The sequence below is a fragment of the Felis catus genome, chromosome F1 (genome assembly GCF_018350175.1).
Source record: "Felis catus isolate Fca126 chromosome F1, F.catus_Fca126_mat1.0, whole genome shotgun sequence".
Lineage (NCBI taxonomy): Eukaryota > Metazoa > Chordata > Mammalia > Carnivora > Felidae > Felis > Felis catus.
The window spans coordinates 60,355,914-60,374,904 of record NC_058384.1 but is presented as its reverse complement, the minus strand read 5'-3'; the positions used below and the strand labels follow the sequence as shown (position 1 = coordinate 60,374,904).

The 18,991-nt window shown below is 53.0% G+C and overlaps 1 protein-coding gene across 2 annotated transcripts in view; it reads right to left on the bottom strand.

The window, feature by feature from the left end:
• Positions 1 to 979: 979 nt before the first annotated feature.
• The window catches only part of LMX1A (LIM homeobox transcription factor 1 alpha), a 161,187-nt gene continuing 143,175 nt past the window's right edge, over positions 980 to 18,991 (bottom strand). For both annotated transcript variants that reach the window (XM_023247554.2, XM_023247553.2), the window contains exons 5-9: positions 12,017 to 12,189; positions 9,159 to 9,236; positions 7,497 to 7,566; positions 4,887 to 5,057; positions 980 to 3,257 (exon numbers count right to left, since the gene is read on the bottom strand). In XM_023247554.2, the coding sequence (XP_023103322.1) occupies positions 3,097 to 3,257; positions 4,887 to 5,057; positions 7,497 to 7,566; positions 9,159 to 9,236; positions 12,017 to 12,189 (653 nt within the window). In that variant the 3' untranslated portion in view covers positions 980 to 3,096. The remainder of the gene's footprint in view (positions 3,258 to 4,886; positions 5,058 to 7,496; positions 7,567 to 9,158; positions 9,237 to 12,016; positions 12,190 to 18,991) is intronic.

The following is an 18,991-nucleotide window of genomic DNA, read 5'->3' as shown; positions in this document are numbered from 1 at the left end:
TCTTGGAAGCCATGAGCCCAGCCTTCATTAGACGTGGAAGAGAGAGGCCCTCTGGACCCAGACTCCCTCCCGGGGAGCCAAGTAGAAACTCCTATTGTGTTGGAATGATTATAAAATGGGGGGGGGGGGGCGTTTACTGCAGCAGGTGCACTTGCCGGGCTCCCCGCACAGACACCCCACCCAGCTCTGCAGGCCTCCTGAGAAGGCCGAGCACAGACCGATGCTGGAGGCTAAGCAGATGTCAAGAAGGCAAACCATGCTGGGGACCGTCTCGGGCCTGGGCTCGCTCTCTCGGGAAGCTGGAGGTGGAAGCAGGGGCGGCCGGGGGAGGGCACAGTGAGACCGCCTTCCCTGGTGGGCTCCCCCTGCCCACCTTCCAGACCCTTGGCAAGAGGCAGAGCCAGCTTCTCACACGGGGTTGAGTGAGCCGGAGGGGTGGGGGGGGGGGAGAGGGTCTTGCCAGGTGAGCGAGAGAGCACGGGGAGAATGATGGTGCACACGCATTCACAGGGTTGCCTCACCTCTTTTCTCTATGGTCGTAAAACCCACCCATAGATCACACCGAAAACCACCGAGAACTTTTGGGGGAAGCTCCTTCTGCTTGCTCGGCTCCCCCATCCCGGCCAGGCATCTCCCTTCAGTCCCGTGGGAGATTCTCCCGCCCCACGACACCGCTCTGATTTCCCAGCGAACGTTCTCCCCACGCACAACGCAAACCATTCTGCCTCGGGTGAACTTGCCGATGCCGTCGGAACGCCCCCGGGACCTCCTTCCGCAGCTGTTTGTAAAGACCGAGGTCTCAGCGTCCGTCCCGGCGGGAGGGCGAAGGCTCCCTTCTCCTTAGCTTTGCCGGAGCCCCTTTCCCTGCGTGTTAAGCTGCGCGGTACCACCGTATGCTCTTCCCCAGGCCCCTGTGGACAAAACACCCGTGTCCCCCTGGTTCCCTGCCCTCCGCCCCTGCCCCTGAATCAACGACAGCTCATTGGTAAGAGGTTTTTAATTTCATCTCGGTATGCCATTACGAGTGGAGGAAGGATCTCTAATTGTCTCACTCACATAGGATCTGCTACATTCTCCGACGGATCTCTACAGAAGCCTGCGGAGTGGTAGGCACCTGCAGGGCTTCTACTCGCCAGACTGGTTTGGGGTTCTTGGTGGTTTGCATAAATTACAAACAAGAGCACACACAAAAAATCACACAACACAGACTCTACCGTAAGGGAGCGTGTTCCCTCTGGCCTTGCAGACAATGAAGGGGACAAGTCTCTGTGTCCGAGGCTCCGAAGACCTAGAACGTCCTCAGGAGCGAGGCCAAGCCCGAACGGCCCCCTCAGAGGAGCCCAGGCTGATCCCCAGCCCCCCGCCCCCCGTCTTCCCCATCATCTTGTCTGCTTTCTCAGGAAGCATCCCTGCACAGACGTAGCGGGCCCCTAGCACCGCACCTGGAGAACAGGCTGTGAAGTGTCCCTGTGTACAATGGCTGCTGGGGCTTCTGTGCTCTGAGTCCAAAAAGCGAGACAGAGGGAGGAACCCTGCGTGCTCGCTGGATCCCCACTGCCTCTAAGAGCTCCAGAAGGCTGTTTAAGAAATAGACTCTCTAGAACAGAGGCCAGCAGAGATTTTATGAAAAGAGGCGGACAGAATAGGTAGTAAATATTTTCAGGCTTTCTGGGCCACATACACTGTGCCACATATTTTCTTTCTTTTTTTAAAGAATCCTTTAAAAATGTAAAAGCCATTCTTAGCTGGCAGGCCATAAAACACAGGCCTGCAGGCCGTAGTCGGCCCAATCCCAACTAGAACACCCTAGAACACTCTAGAACACCCTAGAACACTCTAGACACCCTGTGTCTAGAACACCCTAGAACACTCTAGAACACCACAATGCCCTCTTCCATCTGCTCAGCAGTAGCCTCCTCCCCATGGAAGGACCCTGGCATCCCCCTGAGCTGCCCTGAGCTGGTGTCTCCAGCCGAGGCTTTGCAGAAGGGACCACAGCAGGGAGAGTCACCCTTGGGGTTCGGGCTACGGGCGGCCCCACGGAGCCCCCTTTGCCCAGTGACCGGTCTGGTATTTTAAACAAATATGGGATATTGGTTTCAGCCCTGCTCATGTGTCCTGGGGGTGAATTAAGCCTCAGTGTCCCCCAGTGAGGTAGGTACATACTGTCAGTCTCATCCCACACCCACAGATGCTGAAGTTCAAGAGCAGAACTGACCTTCCTACTGCCTCCCACAGCTACGCGTCAGAATTTAAAAGAAAGCTGAAGAGTCTCGGCTTTACGTTTTCTAAGAACGTGATCAAGGAGTTTTCGGTCCCACCCGAGCCCTGTGATTCGGCCCCAAAGAGAGCAAGAATCCGTGAGAGAATACGGTCAGCCGCACAGAGCTGCTTTCCAGACCCCGTGACGCTCTCGAAAACAGAACTCAGTCAAGCACTCAAAGCTCAGCCGAGCACTCAAAGCTACGGGCCCAGGTGGAGCAGGCCTCTGGCCTCTCTGCCCTGCCGACAAGTCTCTTCGAACTAAAAATAAAGTTTATAAAAGTAAATTATCTCATTTTTATAACTTAAGTGCATCAAGCATTTCCTTAAATATAGTTCACACGGAAAATAAAGTTACTTTTTCTGTACAGTTGGTGCCTGTCATAATTAGGAATAAACTTTGATGATAAAGTATGGAAGGTTACACACTCACACACACATCTATCTGTCCGTCTGTCTGTCTATGGGTATATGGATGGGTAGACGTACGCACCTCTTGACCAGAGCTTCCCCAAAACGGTGGGAAGTTGTTAGGAGTCTCTAGGTACCTAGTTTGCATGAGAATGTCTATATTAAAAGTCCCTGTCCTTAACGAGAAACACGTCTTCATACCTAAGCTAAGACTCTTATTGGAAACATGAAGCTACGCGATCATTGTATATTCAGTCTTTGGAAATGCTGAGCTACATCAGATCGTCATACAACAGCATCCCCGACAGAACTCCCTCCCCACCCCACCTCTTCCCTGGCCTCCCCCTCTCTACAGCCGGCCAACCCCTCCCATAGTAGGGTTGGTCCGTGTGGGAGCCCAGCCACAGAACTCGAGGGGAAGACTCAAGAGGTAAAGTAAGAATTCTGCATCGAGTACAGGTGGTCAATGGGGTTTCCCACTCTGGACTGCAGGGGCCCAGCTTCTGAGGTTGCTAGGAAACAGTCACCCAGGTTACTGAGGGAGGTGTCGTCACTATCCAGGTCGTGGAAAAGGGGCTCCGCACCTGAAATGAAGATGAAACGGTCATGAGGGTCCAGAAGCAGGGACTCCCTTCGGCGCTGGGAAGTGTAGTGGATTGCAGCGAGTATGAGCTGAGCACAGCCGCCGCCCCCCCCCCCCGCCCCCGTGAGGTTTTCTAGTGGATGCTGAGGACGGGGTGGAGGGAGAGCTATGTGGGAGAGTAGGAGGGAGGTAATCCCCGTCCACAGAAGATCTCCCGTGTCCTTTGGGGGCTCGGGTGGAAAGCACGACGACTGAAAACAGTGTAAACTAGGATGCGACAAAGTGCAAACTGGGTGCGGCATGAGCAAACGCCAGAAAGTCTACACAGCAAGGCTGGGGAGCGGGCAGGACATAGCATCGCCAGCTAGAGGGGCTGGGGCAGGGCTCCTAGAGGACTCAGCCCCCAGAATGGTTCTTGGAGGACGACTGGTAAGAAGATAAATGTCAGCGTTGTGGATAAGGCTCGAGAGACCTTGGTGGAAATACAAGTCCCCTCAGACATACCGAGGGCCTGCTGCCTCCCCGAACGTGTCCTGCAGAAGAGACAAGGTTAGGGGACTGATTGACACCCTGGACAGAGAAGACAGTAGGGCAAACCGTGGAACAGCTCGGGGATCTTTGTGACAAGGACCTAGAGGTACGTCTGTCGGACCCTCCACACGTTTTATCTGCACGGATAGATCTATGTACGTGCAAATGAGTGGCGTTGGTCAGGGAAGCCCCTACAGAGGGCCAGGTCTTAATCTGCATCTGCTATACGCAGCACGTGGGAAGACAGAATTTTTCTTTGATGAAAGCAGTTGTTTGACAAAATCTGTGGGCTGAGGCACGCCGCTCTCATCCTGTTTTGAAGGCCTGCTGAATAAAACTTTAATTGTAGCTCTCAGTGTAACGGATCACAGATTACCCAGGACAGACGCATTCCACAGGCCACTGACCTCCTCTGTCTAAAAACGTGTTGGGCCCTGAGATTGAACTTCAGACCTCCGCTCCAGAGCTCGCCCACTCCGTCAGAGTGCCCAGGCCCCAGCTGCTGTCCACCCAGCAAGCTTGACAGTTGGGGAGGCTAAGCCATCTCAACACCTGGCATTTAAAGCAACCCCAGTTTTGGTGGAGTGGGAGTTGCGGGGGCGGGGCGGGGGGGGCGGATACTTTTCACTTCCCAAGTCAGGTTATGTTTCAGGAGTTAATTGAGAGCACCTAAGTAGTATCAGTTGCATTAGAAAATTTGCTCTCTGTGCTTTCATGTATTTTCTTTCTTTGTCTAAAAGTTTGCTTAATTAAGGCCTTCGGCCTACATCACGGCCGGCATTGCTTGCAAACATGTGGTACCTGGTGTGAAAGGAAAAGGGAAATTCGATCACAGCGAACAGGTTTACAATCAAAGTACGGCCTCCTACTTTAACAAGAATCTTTGAAAAGGAGAATAAGTGGGAACATCACTGATGACTGTGGGTACTGGTCTTTCTTCTGCAGCCACTGGTTAGACGATCCAGGGCATCTTCTGGGCACGTATTCTGCTTGTAGCTTCGTTGAGCATCCGGGAACTGCACATGTGTGTTTGGGAGGGAAGGAGAGACCCACGCCAGCGAGCCGTGAGCGGTCCCTGTGGGGCCGGGGCCCATCTTACCGTATGGGTGCATGTGGTCTCCCGGCATCTGAGGGGGGGTGAGGCCCTGTCGGAAGGGGTCTGAGCTGTAGACGCTCTGCTCGATGGCCAGGAGCTGCTGTGGGGTGGGCAGAGCCGTGTAGGGGTTCATGATCCCTTCCATCCCAGCGTTCCCACCGCCATTTGTTTGAGCTGGGGGACAAAGAAGAAGGCAGATCATTCTCCATGTGCAGCCCAGGACCCCAGGCTGGGCGAGAAAGCTGAGCACCCCTTCTGAACTTCATACCCCTCACTGCCCAGTGTTCCCGTCCAGCACTGGCCTTTGCTGCAGCTTCATAAGGAGAAGAGAGTGAGAGGGGCTGGTGCACGTGATACAGGGAGCCCCGGACTTGGAGGGCGACACGCCGTATCTGCCATCCCGTCATTGCCCCACTACACCATCTTCTCCAACTGCTTGAACATCCTCACAACATGGCGGCCGGCTTCCTCAGAGCCAGGGATCCAGCAGAGCACAAAGCAGAAACCGCCACATTTTTTGCGACCTAGCCTCAGAAGCCACACCCTCGGTCACCCCTCATCAGTGTCCGAGGGGGACCACACAAGGTGGGAACACCGGGTGGTGACACTCATGGAGGGTCATCTTGGCTAGATCTAGCCATGGCAAGATCATTATACGTCCTGAGTCTTGGCTTCCTCATTTATGAAATGGTCAGGAATGAGGTGACATCAGCAGTTTCCAGCCTGTGCCCTACCAAGGGCTATCAGGACCAACCTTGGAGAATAAGGGCAGGGAGGTGCAGTTGAACTTGGAGAGCTTCCTTGAGAGAGATCACAAAACAAATGCGTCTGATGGTACACACAGGTTTGGCAGCCACTGGAGGTGATGGATCTAAAGATCGTTCCAGAATCACTATACTTGGTTAGTTACGTGGGGTTCATGACACTGGCCCGGCTGACCTCAAGGAGCTGACAGGCAGACTCCATGAGACCGTGTGAATGTGTTTTGGAACAACTTGCTACATCGGTGTATAAAGTTTCAGAGAATAGGGGCCTCACTTCCTGCCTCTACCCTGTGGTCCTCTGAACATGGTTCCATTAACTCTCAGAGACTATTTTCCGCCAGCATCTGCCTACTTAAGTCTGGCCTAGGAGCTGCCCTTCGAATTCTTCAAAGTCCCAAGCACTCTGAGTTTGTGTTCTCATAATGCCTCCGTGCATTCTTCCCCCTTCGAGGGTGCTGGCCTATATGGAGACAACGTGTGTGGCTCTTCCCAAAGCCCTCTCCTATCTGTGACCCTCTCTGAACTTCCCAGGGGCCCAGCGCAACGCTGCTGACAGGTGCGATTATCCCACCCTGGGGACAGGTGGCCTGAGGCTCCAGGAGACAGAAAGGCTGGTCCGAGATCAAACAGCTTTGGGGGTGGAGCTGGGGCAGTATTCAGGTCTCCTGACCCACTCGCCCCTCCAACCTTCCCCAGTGCCCGTGTCCTTGTTTTCCCTCCCTCTCTCTGAATATCTATCTTGCCGTGAAGATACTGTTTGGCCTAGAAGAGAAGAAGCCAGGAGAACTCTGTGCTGCAAAAGCCCGCGTGTAGACTGAGCCTAGCCTAGGTATTAAGCACGAGGCAAGTCTATGCAAGGACAGGGGCCCTGTCTGGGGGCCTGAGAACAATCTCACAGTCCACGGCCCATTGACTGCGGTCCACGGGCCAGCACGGTGGGAGTTTGTTAAAAATGCAGAATCTCAGCCCCTACCCCAGACTTTAAGAATCAGAATCTGAATTGTATCAAATTTCGAGTGACTTCTGTGCACGTTGGAGGCTGACAATTCCTGTTCTGGGCACAAACAGACCCCTCAGGGAATCCCACCGGGTGGCCTTTGGGGGCGTATCCCTTTAAGAATGACACAGGTGTAAGAGTAGTTTTTTATTATTGTTTCTTTTAATTCCCTTGAAGGGTGCCACAGCCTGTCGCTCTTGACTCCCTGCCCAGTCCTCACAACCACCCCATTAAAAACAACAGCAACAAACGAAGGGGCACACAGGCAGGGAGAGGCGGGGCAGCGTGGCCTAGACGAGCTCAGAATCAGAGAAACATACTCCGGTCCCGACCCCCCGCCTGTTCCTCTAGGACCACGTTCAGCCTTGATGAGCCCTTGTTTGCTCATCAGTGAGATGGGGAGAGAGTACTTCTCTGCCCCTCCGGGTGGGGGTGCTGTCAGACTCAGGTCAGCACGAGAGCACTCTGTGATCTACACACGTGCCTGACAAGGCAGGGGGTTCCTGTTTTTACTATTTCATGTTATTCTGGGACGGGGTCAACCACACGGGTGTCCTCTGTCAGCTGATTTGCCAGGAAGGAGAAAGATCTGGGTGTGTCCTGGGCTCCGCAGGGAGTCCAGCCACAGTCCTGGGGGCTGTGCACACAGTCAGCATCACGGGCCCCAGCCGGGTGCCCTCAACCCTCTCCCAGATCCCCCGGGCTCGGTCCCCAGGGGACGAGCCACTCTCTTTGGTGTGGACAGGGCTTCGCGGAGCCCAGAAGTGGCATTCAAAGAGCCAGGCAGTGGGCAAGGCCTGGACCCTGGAAGGCCCGGCTAGGAACCCCCCCCCCACCCACCCCCCTGCTTACCGGAACTCAGCCTCTGGGTGTTCTGCTGGTCCTGCTGTTGCTGCTGCTGTCGCCTGGCCAGCTTCTTCATCTGATGAGGAGAGGGGCGCAGGGTTAGAGTCAGGGGACGGGCAGCGGGCCAGCCTTGTGTGCAAAGCAGAAGGACCATGGGACGTCCCGCGCTCTGACTCAGGAAGGGAGCCAAGCTGGAGGAGCCCCAAGTTTGCCCGGGGCCGCTGCAGGCTCTGCACCTGCAGCCCTGGGAAGACAGCGGGCTGGGAAGCTGGTCTTCCAGGCACAGGGACTTCCTCTGAGTTGATAAACCTTGCTGCTCATGCCGTGACAGTTTCACGTGCGGTGTAAGCGTGGGGATGCGGGACGCAGCCCGGCTTAGATGTGTGGCAAGCGGCTGCTGACTGACAGGGTGTGACCTGGGATGTGCCCCCAGGCGGTTCCCACCCACTCCCCCACCTGCTGGCCCCCGTGTCTGAGATGCCTCCCAGGAGATCCGTGCCTCCAGGTAAGAAGCTGGTCTCCCAAAGCACCCTGTTAATACTAAGACTTCCCAGAAGGAACATTTTAACCCAACGCTTCCCAAACTGTGTTCTGGGGGAAGTCAGGGCTCCATGAGACCCTAAGAAAAACAAGCAAACAAAAAGTTCTCTCCTGCAACATTTCTCAAGGCTTCAAACTCCTCTGCTTCGCGAACACATTAGGCTATGGGGACTCTTAATCCTATTGAAACATGGAGTCCTTTCAGGATTGAATACACATCAAGTGCCCTATTCTAAAGAATTCAGGTAGGGCAGCGCTATCTTAACCAATCACAATCAGATAATGAGATATTAACGGATCACCTACTATGGATTAGGACCCCAGACATATGGGCCATGGGCCACATGCATTTTTAGGGGCAGAAAACCAATAAATGATCAAGGCAGGGCAGTACAGACCTTGGTAGGATCCAGAGGACAATATGATGGTTGGGGTGTATTTGGGGGGCACTGGGAGAGGTAAGTAAAGGCATCCATCCTACTGTACCAGGGTATCACCTTAAACTTGTGTGCTATGTAGGTTTCTCTTCGCAATTTTAAAAGAACTTCGGTCTCTGGGTTAAACAAAGGTGAATGAAAGAATCTGCTTTTGTATTCTGGCAGACGGCTAGCCAGATTCACAGTCAAGGCCACCAGGAAAATCAACACCATTTCACCAGAACAAACGCCCTCTCCTTCCCCTTCTGCAGGGCTGCTGTGGCTGACGTGACTGTGGTCAACAGAATTCATTTAAATTTTTAACTTTATTTTATTTTAGACAAAGCATGAGTGGGCAAGAAGGGCAGGAGGTAGGGGCAAAAGAGAGAGAGAGAGAGAGAGAGAGAGAGAGAGAGAGAGAGAAAGAGAGAATCTTAAGCAGGCTCCACACTCAGCACGGAGCCCGACGTGGGGCTCGATCCCACAACCTTGGGATCATGACCTGAGTCAAAATCCAAAGTCAGACGCTCCACCGACTGGGACACCCAGGGGACCCTCAACAGAATTTCTGAATCAGGAGACCTATGAGTTCTGTTTAGAAAAGCCGTCCAACAAGCTCTGGTTGGAAAACCCATCTGCAAGTACGAAGTCCTATTGTATTATTTCAGGAAATGAGCCACACAGAGATAGACAGCGGTAAGAAGCAGATTACCTTAGCTCTCTGGTTCTGGAACCACACCTGGACGACACGGACGCTCAGCCCTGTCTCTGCGGCCAGGGTCTCCCTCACCTTGAACATCAGAAATACAGAAACATTGGCATCTCAGAGGAGGGGCTGAACATTCCCTACACGGTGCATGGGGAGGCCGGCCGGCTGCATCCTAGATGGTTGCCGGCTAGTGTTTCAGGTCCAGCCTGATCCCAAACGCAAGACCATTGCTTCCCTTCAAGTGGAGAGAGGTCCTTCACCAGGCGAACAAAGAGAGGAATAAATAATCTAGATGTGCATTCCAAGAGGCGTTTCTCAGTTTCTCTTACTCTGGAAATCAGGCCTTCGGACGGTTCTGGAACATTAGCAAAGTTCCATGTGGACTAACCTACTTAAGAAGGATGGAGGGTGAGAATCACTTTATGTAACAAATGGCTCTCTCTTGTTCTCCTCCAACAGAATTCACCGACCTGAACGTCTGGTTTGGTCTCTCATAGCTCTAGGGGGGTTTGGGCATTTCATGGCCATTCATACTCCCGTACCCTGAGTGAGTCAAGAGCCTTCTGGAATCTGGCAGAGCGAAGCAGTCAGCTCTGGCACAGCACATGCGCCATGGCCTCGCAGAAACAGGACAGTCAGGGTCCCTCTAATGACGAGATGGGTTTAAAAGCCGCCCTCCGTGCAGGCACGTGGTGAGGTGCGGGCCAGGAGGGAAGAGGCCAAGAGCACAGCCTTCCCAAGAAGGAGTCCGAGAGGCGCTGCCCTGTGGCTTACGGTCTGGGGCGGAGATGGGACTGAAGGCACAGCCGTGAGCACAGCTCCCTGGGGGCCTGGGGAAGGACTCCCCCTTTCATCACACTACTTGGGCCGAGGCTTAGGAGAAGGGAAATGATGAGACCGGATCTTTAAAGCACATCCTTCTGCTAAGCCAACTAAGAGAGCAGTGGGCTCCAGCCCCACCTCCACCTGCTGAAACCCCATCCGTGTTTCAGAGGTCCGGCTCAAAAAGCCACCTGCTCCACAAAGCCTTGCCTGATTCCCCCGACAGAAGAGACCTTTCCCTTACCCGGGCTCCCACGGCTCCCGGCTGCCCCTCCGGTATGGTCCTCACCGCTTCCTCCCCGGTGTTAGTTATGTGCACGTGCGTCTCCTCCCCGCCGGCGGCCTACAGCCTGCCCGGGGACAAGCACTGGGCACAGGGCCACAAAGAGGCTGGGAGTCTAGTACATGGAGCATAAGTAATAAACGAGGGAGGTGATCATTTGTCCTCGGGCAAGCCTACTTTGGGGCTATTTCACTTCCTGCCAGCACCGCCCCTGAAGCCCAAGGAGCCCCAAGGACACCGAAGGAAAGAGGTCTGCAGGGACACTTGTCAGAGGTCACATGTCATGGCGGACGATATTACTGTTTCGCAAAGAGCCACCCTCCCTCCGCTGCTCCAATTGGTGGGCCTTCCCCACGCCTCACACGGAGTTAGCCACGTGACTTGCTCTGGCCCACGGGATGTGCGAGGAAGTGGCACGTGTGATCCAACGGGGTGGGCTTGCCTGGTGGGACGTGGCTCCCGCCATCCTCATGAGAACAGCCTGGTCCCTCAGCCTCGAGCCCCAGAGAGACAGGTGGAGAAGGCCTGACCCTGAGCCCAGCTGGGCCACGGCCAAGCCACCGTCCCGGGGCAGGAAAGCCAGGTCTGCTGGAGTCACTGAGACTTTGTTTGTTATTACAGCAAAAGCGGACTAAGAGGGACACAGGAGAAACAGTGCTAAATTTCCGAAAAATGTATTTCCTCCACGAATTTCAGCAGAAGAGTTTCCCTATCTGTACTGCGTAAGTAACATAACTGAGCATACAGCAGGCAGTCATTAAATGGCGGGTGCTTAATAAATGGGTGTGGCTCTTTGTGGGAGAGACTGCTTATTGTCTCCAATATCCAATCCCCCCTCCCTCCTATTAGCAGGTGGATCCCAAGCTGCGGCAGGGCACGTGGTCACCCAGATAGACTCATCTCCCAGCCTTGCTTGCGGGAGGCGCGGTCACGGGATTCAACTTTGGCCGCCACGGATGAGAGAAAGCGATACAGAGAATCTCGGGGCACGCCCTCAGGAGGCAAATGCTTGCCCTCCACACCCTCCTTCTCCACCATGGTGGCTGGAAACGATGGTGACAGCTAACGCGGCCCCTTGGAACCAATGACGGATAATACAGCTCCCTGCCAGTCTCAGATTGCTCACCTCTGGACTGTGACCGAAGATGGAAGTGAACTCCCACCTCCTTAGACCACAGATGTTCATGGCAGCCCCATCTGTAACGGCCCCAAACTGGAAACAACTCAAACATCCATCAACAGATGACCGGACAAACCAACTGTGATCCGTCCAGCCACGCAGTGGGATACCATTCAGCAGCGAAAATGAACGGACTGAGACGTGGATGAACCCCCAAACCACCACTCCAAGTGGAACATACTAGACCAAAAATAGGTAAAGAAATACATGCCACAAACCACTGTGTTTTTACTGCCTTTGTTATAGCCTCTGGGTCTATACCCCCAACTGGTACCTGTTCCTATTCTTCCTGCTGCTCTCCGTGTATTGAGCAAGCAGCCAAGCGAAATGGGTACACGTGCACACAAGTACAGGGAGATTCCATCATGGCCCTGGCCACAGCATCAGGGATCTAGAATCTCCAGGAGGGCCGCAGGCTACCTGCACAGGCTCGATCTGAACCGCCTCCCCCACCGCCCTGACTCCCAAGTGCACCCATCAACACCCCAGAGGAGTGAAGGGTACACACAGACCAGGGGGGCCCGGCCCCCTTTCCTCCCTTCTTCCCGCCCCCCACCCCCACCCCCACCCCCGTACCTTCCTGCACGGCTTGGAGGAAACTTCAAATGAGGCTTTGAATGCTCTCCTCTGTTGGGTGGTCAAGATGGTTCTAGGACGTTTGGGGCGCTTATGGTCCTTGCCGTCTTCAGCGGCTCCTTTCCCTGCGCCATGGACTGACTTGCAGAGACTTTCTTCATCATCACTTTTGCCTAAAAGCAGCAGAGAACAATGTGTTAAGTTCTTCGAGGCCGCTTCCTGGAGCTGTATGTTATTGTATAACAAGGCGCTTGGGTCCACGTTCCCAGGATGGCTGTCTATGTGAGTGCAATAACCTACATGGGGTTGACTTGAAAGGAAGGGGCCAAGGAAAATACTTCCAAAATCCAAAGACAGAAACCACCAAGTCCACCATTTCAGCTCAGAACTTTCTCCCGGAATGGCTGGCCTAGCTCCACACTTCCTAACTGTGCGACTTTGGGCAAGTTACTTAACACTCTCTGACTCAGTTTCCTTATCTACAAAATTGGGATTGAAGAGAACCTACCGCATCGGGGTTGGAAGGTCTAAATGGGGTCACCCACAAAACACGCAAAATGCTACTTGGGGGCACCTGGCTGGCTCACTCAGTAGAGCCTGTGACTCTTAATCTCAGGGTTGTGAGTTTGAGCCCCATGTTGGGCATGGAGGCTACTTTAAAAAAAAAATACTGCTTGGCATATAATAAATGTCCAATAAGCACTGGTTATTATTTCTTAGATGTCTTTTTTTTTTTTTAAGTCCAGACCTGGAGAAATTTTGGATAACTTCCTGGAGACAGAAAATACTACTGTTCCAAAGGCCATAAGAGGACCAGCGTTCGATTACCCGCGGAATGCACACAACACGGGTAGTTAGAACTGCTCCGGTATAGAATAAGTTAACTACCAAAGGAACTGTTTATATTTATGTGGCTTCCTTGATGAGCAGTGACCAATACAAAGAGAACTTCGGAAGCAAGTAAAGCCTTCAGCGCGTGTCACGTTCTCTCCCAGGCTACCTCCTGCAGCCCACAGACCTCACACTCCAGAGAAGATGCTTCAGGGTCCGGGAAGTCCCCGTGTGAAGGAGGCGTTTTCCTTCTTTCAGCATTAAAAGCCACTGGCAGCTATGTGCTCACGTCACGCAAACAAGAACCTCGTTTCTCTCCGGGTCCTCACACCGCTCAGCTGTCTCCTTTCCTCCAGCGGACAGCCTTGTCCCAAGGGCTCCGGTCTCCTGACGCTGCTCCCCTTCGGGACCACCCCCTCCCGCCCCGCCCCGTGTGGGAGCTGCACATGCTTGTTCATCCCACCCTCCTCCGTAAAGGATACTCATCTGCACGTGCCATCCCGGTTTCGACTTTTGTGGAATGTTCCAGGACAACGGCCTTTTCCGTCTACGAACATTTAAGCGTACACTTGGAACATGAAGGACCATTAAGCTTTGAGCCCCTTGAGGGCATGGCCCTTTCAATGTCATTGCACGGGTCTGATGTAGGCACACCTGGGGCTCCATCCAGCTCGGCCCCCCGGTGTAAGCACACGGCGCTATGGGAGTGCCATCACGCGCTGTGCCTCGGTTTCCCCACCTGCACCCCTGCAGCGATGGCGCCCAGCCGTGGGCGACTCAGGGGCAGTGCTGCTGTGGGCAAAGCAACTAACACGGTCCTGGTGCATAGGAAGCTCGACATTGAGTGGAAGGAACGCCTTTTCCTTTCTGCCTCACTCCCCTGGAGAGTACAGGGGAAAGGCCCAGAAAGACTGAAGAAGAAGAAGAAGAAACCGCATGACAAGGAGTGGCTACTCTGGCATCTTCCCCTCGGAGGTGGCTCTTCCCAGGGCAAATCCAGTCAGCGGGCCTCAGCCATCCCTCCATAGCAAGGGGTTTGAGGATCTTTCGAGAAGGAGATTTTCAGAATGGCAAGGAAAAACCAAGCACAGAAGAACTAAAAGCCACAGGCAAATAAAAAGACCCCACAAGAAGGGAGACCATAGGAAAAAAAGAAGCCGCCGACTCCCCACCTTCACCCTTGATAGACCCAACATCCACTGCTCGGAGACCCCGCAGAGGCCAGTTCCTTCCACGAGGCCAATAATTCTGTCTGCTGGTGGATTCCTCAGGGTCAAGAGGGTGCTCCTCTGGTAACAGGGAGGACTTCAGTGAGTTTTCTTTGCAAATGGGCCGACACCCCCACCCCCACCCCCAGGATCATACAGATCTCCTCTAAGTCCAGGGACTAAAAGGGGTTAAGTCTGGAACAAACGACTGGCAGATCCAGAGTGCGATTGTACAATTCACTACATAGTACACCGGAAACTCCTAGAACACTGTATGTTAACTCTACTGGAATCAAAAATAAAAGCTTAATTTTAAAAAAAAAAAAGGGAGTTGGAAAATATAAACCATTTTATCCCAGATTAAAAAAAAACATCAAATCCAATTTTATAATTTAGAAACCTCCTATCTTATTCCAGTTTTGTCCATAAAGCGGTATTTGCAAACGTCTTCTGGAGCCAGGCTGATTCTCCTGAAGCCATTCCTCACGCAGCCTGACGCAAATGTTTGTTGATAACTCGGAAAACATAAGTACTGAACGTGTGAAGTCTAAAGTCATGCTAGCTTCCTTGATGATGGCTCATCTCCGCAGCCATCATTTGGGAAAGCAATGCGGTACAGATAACACATGGGCTCGAGAGTCCCAAAACTCAGGCTTAAACTTGGGTTCTACCAGTTAGCATGTGTGATTTGGCCCAAATTTTTCAAGGCTCCATTTTCTCATCAGGGAAAGGGACAGCGTCCCTGGAGTTCCATGAGATGATACGTGTGTAAAAGGTTTAGCGCGGTGTAGAAGGGAACAGGTGCTTGGTAAATCATCATCACCATCGTCATGACCACTACCCCAACATAAGAGGAGTATTCTTGATCGAGACACATGTTTTCTGTTAATAATAGCTGCCTGTTTTCAGGAGTCTGAGTTCAGGGTTTATGAAGCCAGCGTTCACTTCTCTCTTGGCAGACGTGACCCCAGCCAACGCTGCGAGTCGGGTTTTGCAGAATGTGAGTGTGTCCTTGCGAGAAGGAAGGTGAAGGGAGGGAGAGGGGTTGGGCTGGTTCCAGAAGGAAGACGTTAAGCGCTGAGGTTTGTTCGGAGCCCCAGAGGCAGGGCGGCGGAGGCACCCCCCCCCCCCGCCCCGTGTCGTTGAATCTGTATGTCCGCTTGTCTGGGATACGGGCACCTTCCCCAGGAGCGCTATTCTATCCTGAACAACGGGGAGGGGGGAACAGAACTACCTCCCAGGATAACCCCGGCTGCCCACTTCTGGAGGATGTGGAGAGCACCGATGCTCTCATTCATCCTCCCCACACCCCTATAAGAGGAGAGACGAAAACATCTGTTTTCAGAAGAGGAAGGAGAGGGGGGCCGGGTGTGAGAGAGGAAGGGCAGGAGGGGGAGGACAGAAAGGAGATTAAGATTTGTCTCCGGGGTTTCTATTGCTTTTGTGGGTACACTTTCTCCCTATTTTATTCCTCCTTTCTGCTACTAATTTCTCTCTCTCTCTCTCTCTCTCTCTCTCTCTGTTCCCTCAGGTCCCACATTTTGCCTTCCAAGAGGCCTTCATGCTCTAGGCCAGGGGCCTACAAACTTTTTTTTTTTTTTTTTATTTGGTAAAAGACCAGAGAGTAAGTATTTTACTCTTCGAAAGCCTTCAAGTCTCTACTGCAATGACTCAACCTTGCCATGGTGGTACAAAAGCCACACTACAACAGGTGTGGCTGTGTTCCAATAAAACAGTATTCCAAAAAACAGGCACCAGGCCAGATTAGGCCTGCATGCCACAGTTTGCTGGCCCCTCGTCCAGACCTCTCTTGACCTCCTCCTATTTTCCACCAAAACTGACATATCCTACGTCCCAGTCTTTCGGATTCTGACTCTGGGGACAGGAAGCACCCAGGTGACACGGAGGAGTCCATGATTAGCAGAGCCTGATGTGTTTGTTCTCTCCCACCGTCAAAAACGTAGATGCACTGAACACAAAATGCCTCCAACCAAACAGTCACCGCTGTGGAATTTCAGGTGCCCTGGCAGATCCGAGCGAGGGAGATTATGAAGACCGAGCACGGAGAGGCCTTTTGGCACCTCTCAAAGTGCCGACAGGTGCCGCGACCCAGCTGCCAAGGGGAACTCAGGCCATCGCTAACCACCTCCCCGCTTTTATCTGCTGTGTTGTAAATATTGCGGGCATAACGGTGCCCTCTAACTGTCTTGGGGAATTTCCAGGCTGTTCCTGGGATGTTCACGGAGGCTCCCTGCCTCCTCCTGCAGCAAGGCCAGGCCTGTCTGACTCTGACCCCAACTTCTCCATAAAAATACACAATGCCTGGGGCACCTGGGTGGCTCAGTCGGTTAAGCGTCCGACTTCGGCTCAGGTCATGATCTCATGGTCTGTGAGTTCGAGCCCTGCGTTGGGCTCTGGGCTGACAACTCAGAGCCTGGAGCCTGCTTTGGATTCTGTGTCTCCCTCTCTCTCTGCCCCTCCCCCGCTCACGCTCTGTCTCTATCAAAAATAAAATGTAAAAAAAAATTTTTTTTTTAAAACACACAACGCCTGAAATACACCCTTAATCGATTTGTCCGAGAGAAAGAAAAAGTTCTAAGAGAGCTAGGAAATTCCTCCCGGGACCTGCAGGAGCACTGGGGAGTAGAAGACAGAGAGGAACCTTCAAACAGCAGAGCCGTGGGAGGAGAGGCAGGAGGGCCCCTCTCTGTTGCCAGAGGCTCCCACACCCAGATGCAGGCCAGAGCGATCCCTCATAATTTAAGCTGACACCCCTCAGTGGAGATGAAAGGAACACTACTCGCTGTCTCCGACAACAAATGTCAGCATCCCTGGAGGCCATTTAGACACAAACACAGCATAAATCTGACTCCTAGTGGGGAAGGCCAGAGATTAAGTCTCCTCGCACAGCCTAACAGAGTGAAATGAATTTGCTTGGCATAAAGTTTGAACATGTTTCTCAGGGTCTTTCTTTCCCTTTTCTCATAAAAAAAAAAATCTGGAATGGTTCAGGGCTGTTGCTTCCCCCTTGCCTGGCCCTCCCACTCGTTTATGACATAAGGAATCACAGATGAAAAGCACCAGCCATGGTTTATGGCCCCGAGACGGGCTGCCCTACCTGTGGGGCCTCGGAGATTCATTTCAGGTTGTTGGAAAAATCCCAACGGCCCATAAACAGGGAAAGAGATATCTGAGCTTGGCCCCGGGAGGTGAGGGTGAGGGAGGGGGGCAGAGACCCTCATGGTAGGGAAGGGAGAGGCAGGAACGGGCCTTAGATGCCTCCCCAGCGATGAGCCTCATAAATGTCCTTCAAGCTGGGGGAGGAGAGGAAGGGTCTGGGACTCGCTGGGGGGGGCGGGGGAGGGGGAGGGAAGGAAGGAAGGGCGGAATTTATGAAGACAGGGTATATGAAGACAGGAAGCTATCTTGGTCACTGCCCTGCGCTACAGGATTGGAATTGCATTCTCCCCAAACACGGCAACAGTTAACTCCAGATGCCGCAGCATCTAAAATCCAACAGGCGAGAAGGAAAGTCCTCTAGAAAAGTAAAGTCCCTCCAGCTACTGTTTGAAACCGCCTTACACGTGGCTCTTCGAGGAGGTCTCGACTCAGACCCAACTCAGGTTCCTATGAAAGATCTGACTTGGAACTGGTTCATTTCGTCAGGCACTGTACGGGGACCGTTCTGGGACACGCAGATGATGAAGATTCAGCCTCTGTCTCCCACGGACATTGAAAGGTCAGGTGTATCAGGTGAATATACAAAATACAGTAAAACGTAACTGTGGCCATGAAATAGGACAGCTGGATGCTAGCCTTCATTTCGCTCCTCAGCTGTATCCCCTTGGATGAAATTCCCTACATCTCTAAGACCGAATTTCTTCGTCCACAAGATAACATAAGAATCCTTTCCTCTTACCTAATACTCGGCATGCAGTCATTTTACAATTGCATTGGTTCATTGTCCCTATCACAACACTATGAGGCAGGAAATGTGTGTGTGTGTGTGTGTGTGTGTGTGTGTGTGTATTATAGATGAGTAAACTGAGGCCCCAGGCAGAGCGTAGCGTTGCCCGAGGGCACACAGTGGGGATGCTCTGTCTGGTGCCCCCATGCCCCCCTCCCTGCCTAAGCCGCCTCATGGGATTGTGACAAAGATCCAAGGGTGCCTGGTATTTGCAAAATATCAGGTACTGCCCAACTGCAGCCGGCGTCCCTGTTATTAAAGAGCGAGGAAAGAAAGGCTCACGGGCAAGGCTTTCTTTCTCTGGGGTGGGTCATCCACCTGGAGCTCCTGCTGGAAAGCCATTCCCTTCAGTCCAAGAGGGACGGAGCCTCCCCTCCCTCCCCACACGTGCCCCACCACTGCGATCGCCACAAAGATCTCCAGTCTTAAGGCGCTAAGCCCTTCCAGAGCAGAGCACACAGAAGCCAAGTGCCCTCCTGAGTCAGGCCGGAGGTAACGTGTCCCAGAAAGGCACCTTTGTTCAGCGATGCCCACGATGGGTGGGGGGCTTCTGTGCCAGGCAGAGGGAGGGGCCAGCCAGGACCCCGGAGGGAGGGACATCTCCGCTCCTGGGAATTACTGTAGATTTGAATCAGTTTGGGGTCTTTTTACATCTGAATAGGCTTTATGCTAATACCTACCCTGCCTCTTCACACACACACACACACACACACACACACACACACACACACACACTGCATCCTTTCCTCTGAGTTCCTCCATTGCTTTCCCCGTTTTAATAAAAGCACATTTACATGCCATCCAAACTGTTAAGCACTGGTGCAAACGTTCTCACTGCCTCTATGCATAGATTTGTCGTATATGGAGAGACGAATAACCAGGATATCAGAAGACTCCTCGATACCGACATCACTAAACAAAAGCCATAACTTGTGTAGTTTTGATGTGGCTAGTACCAGAGAGGGGGAC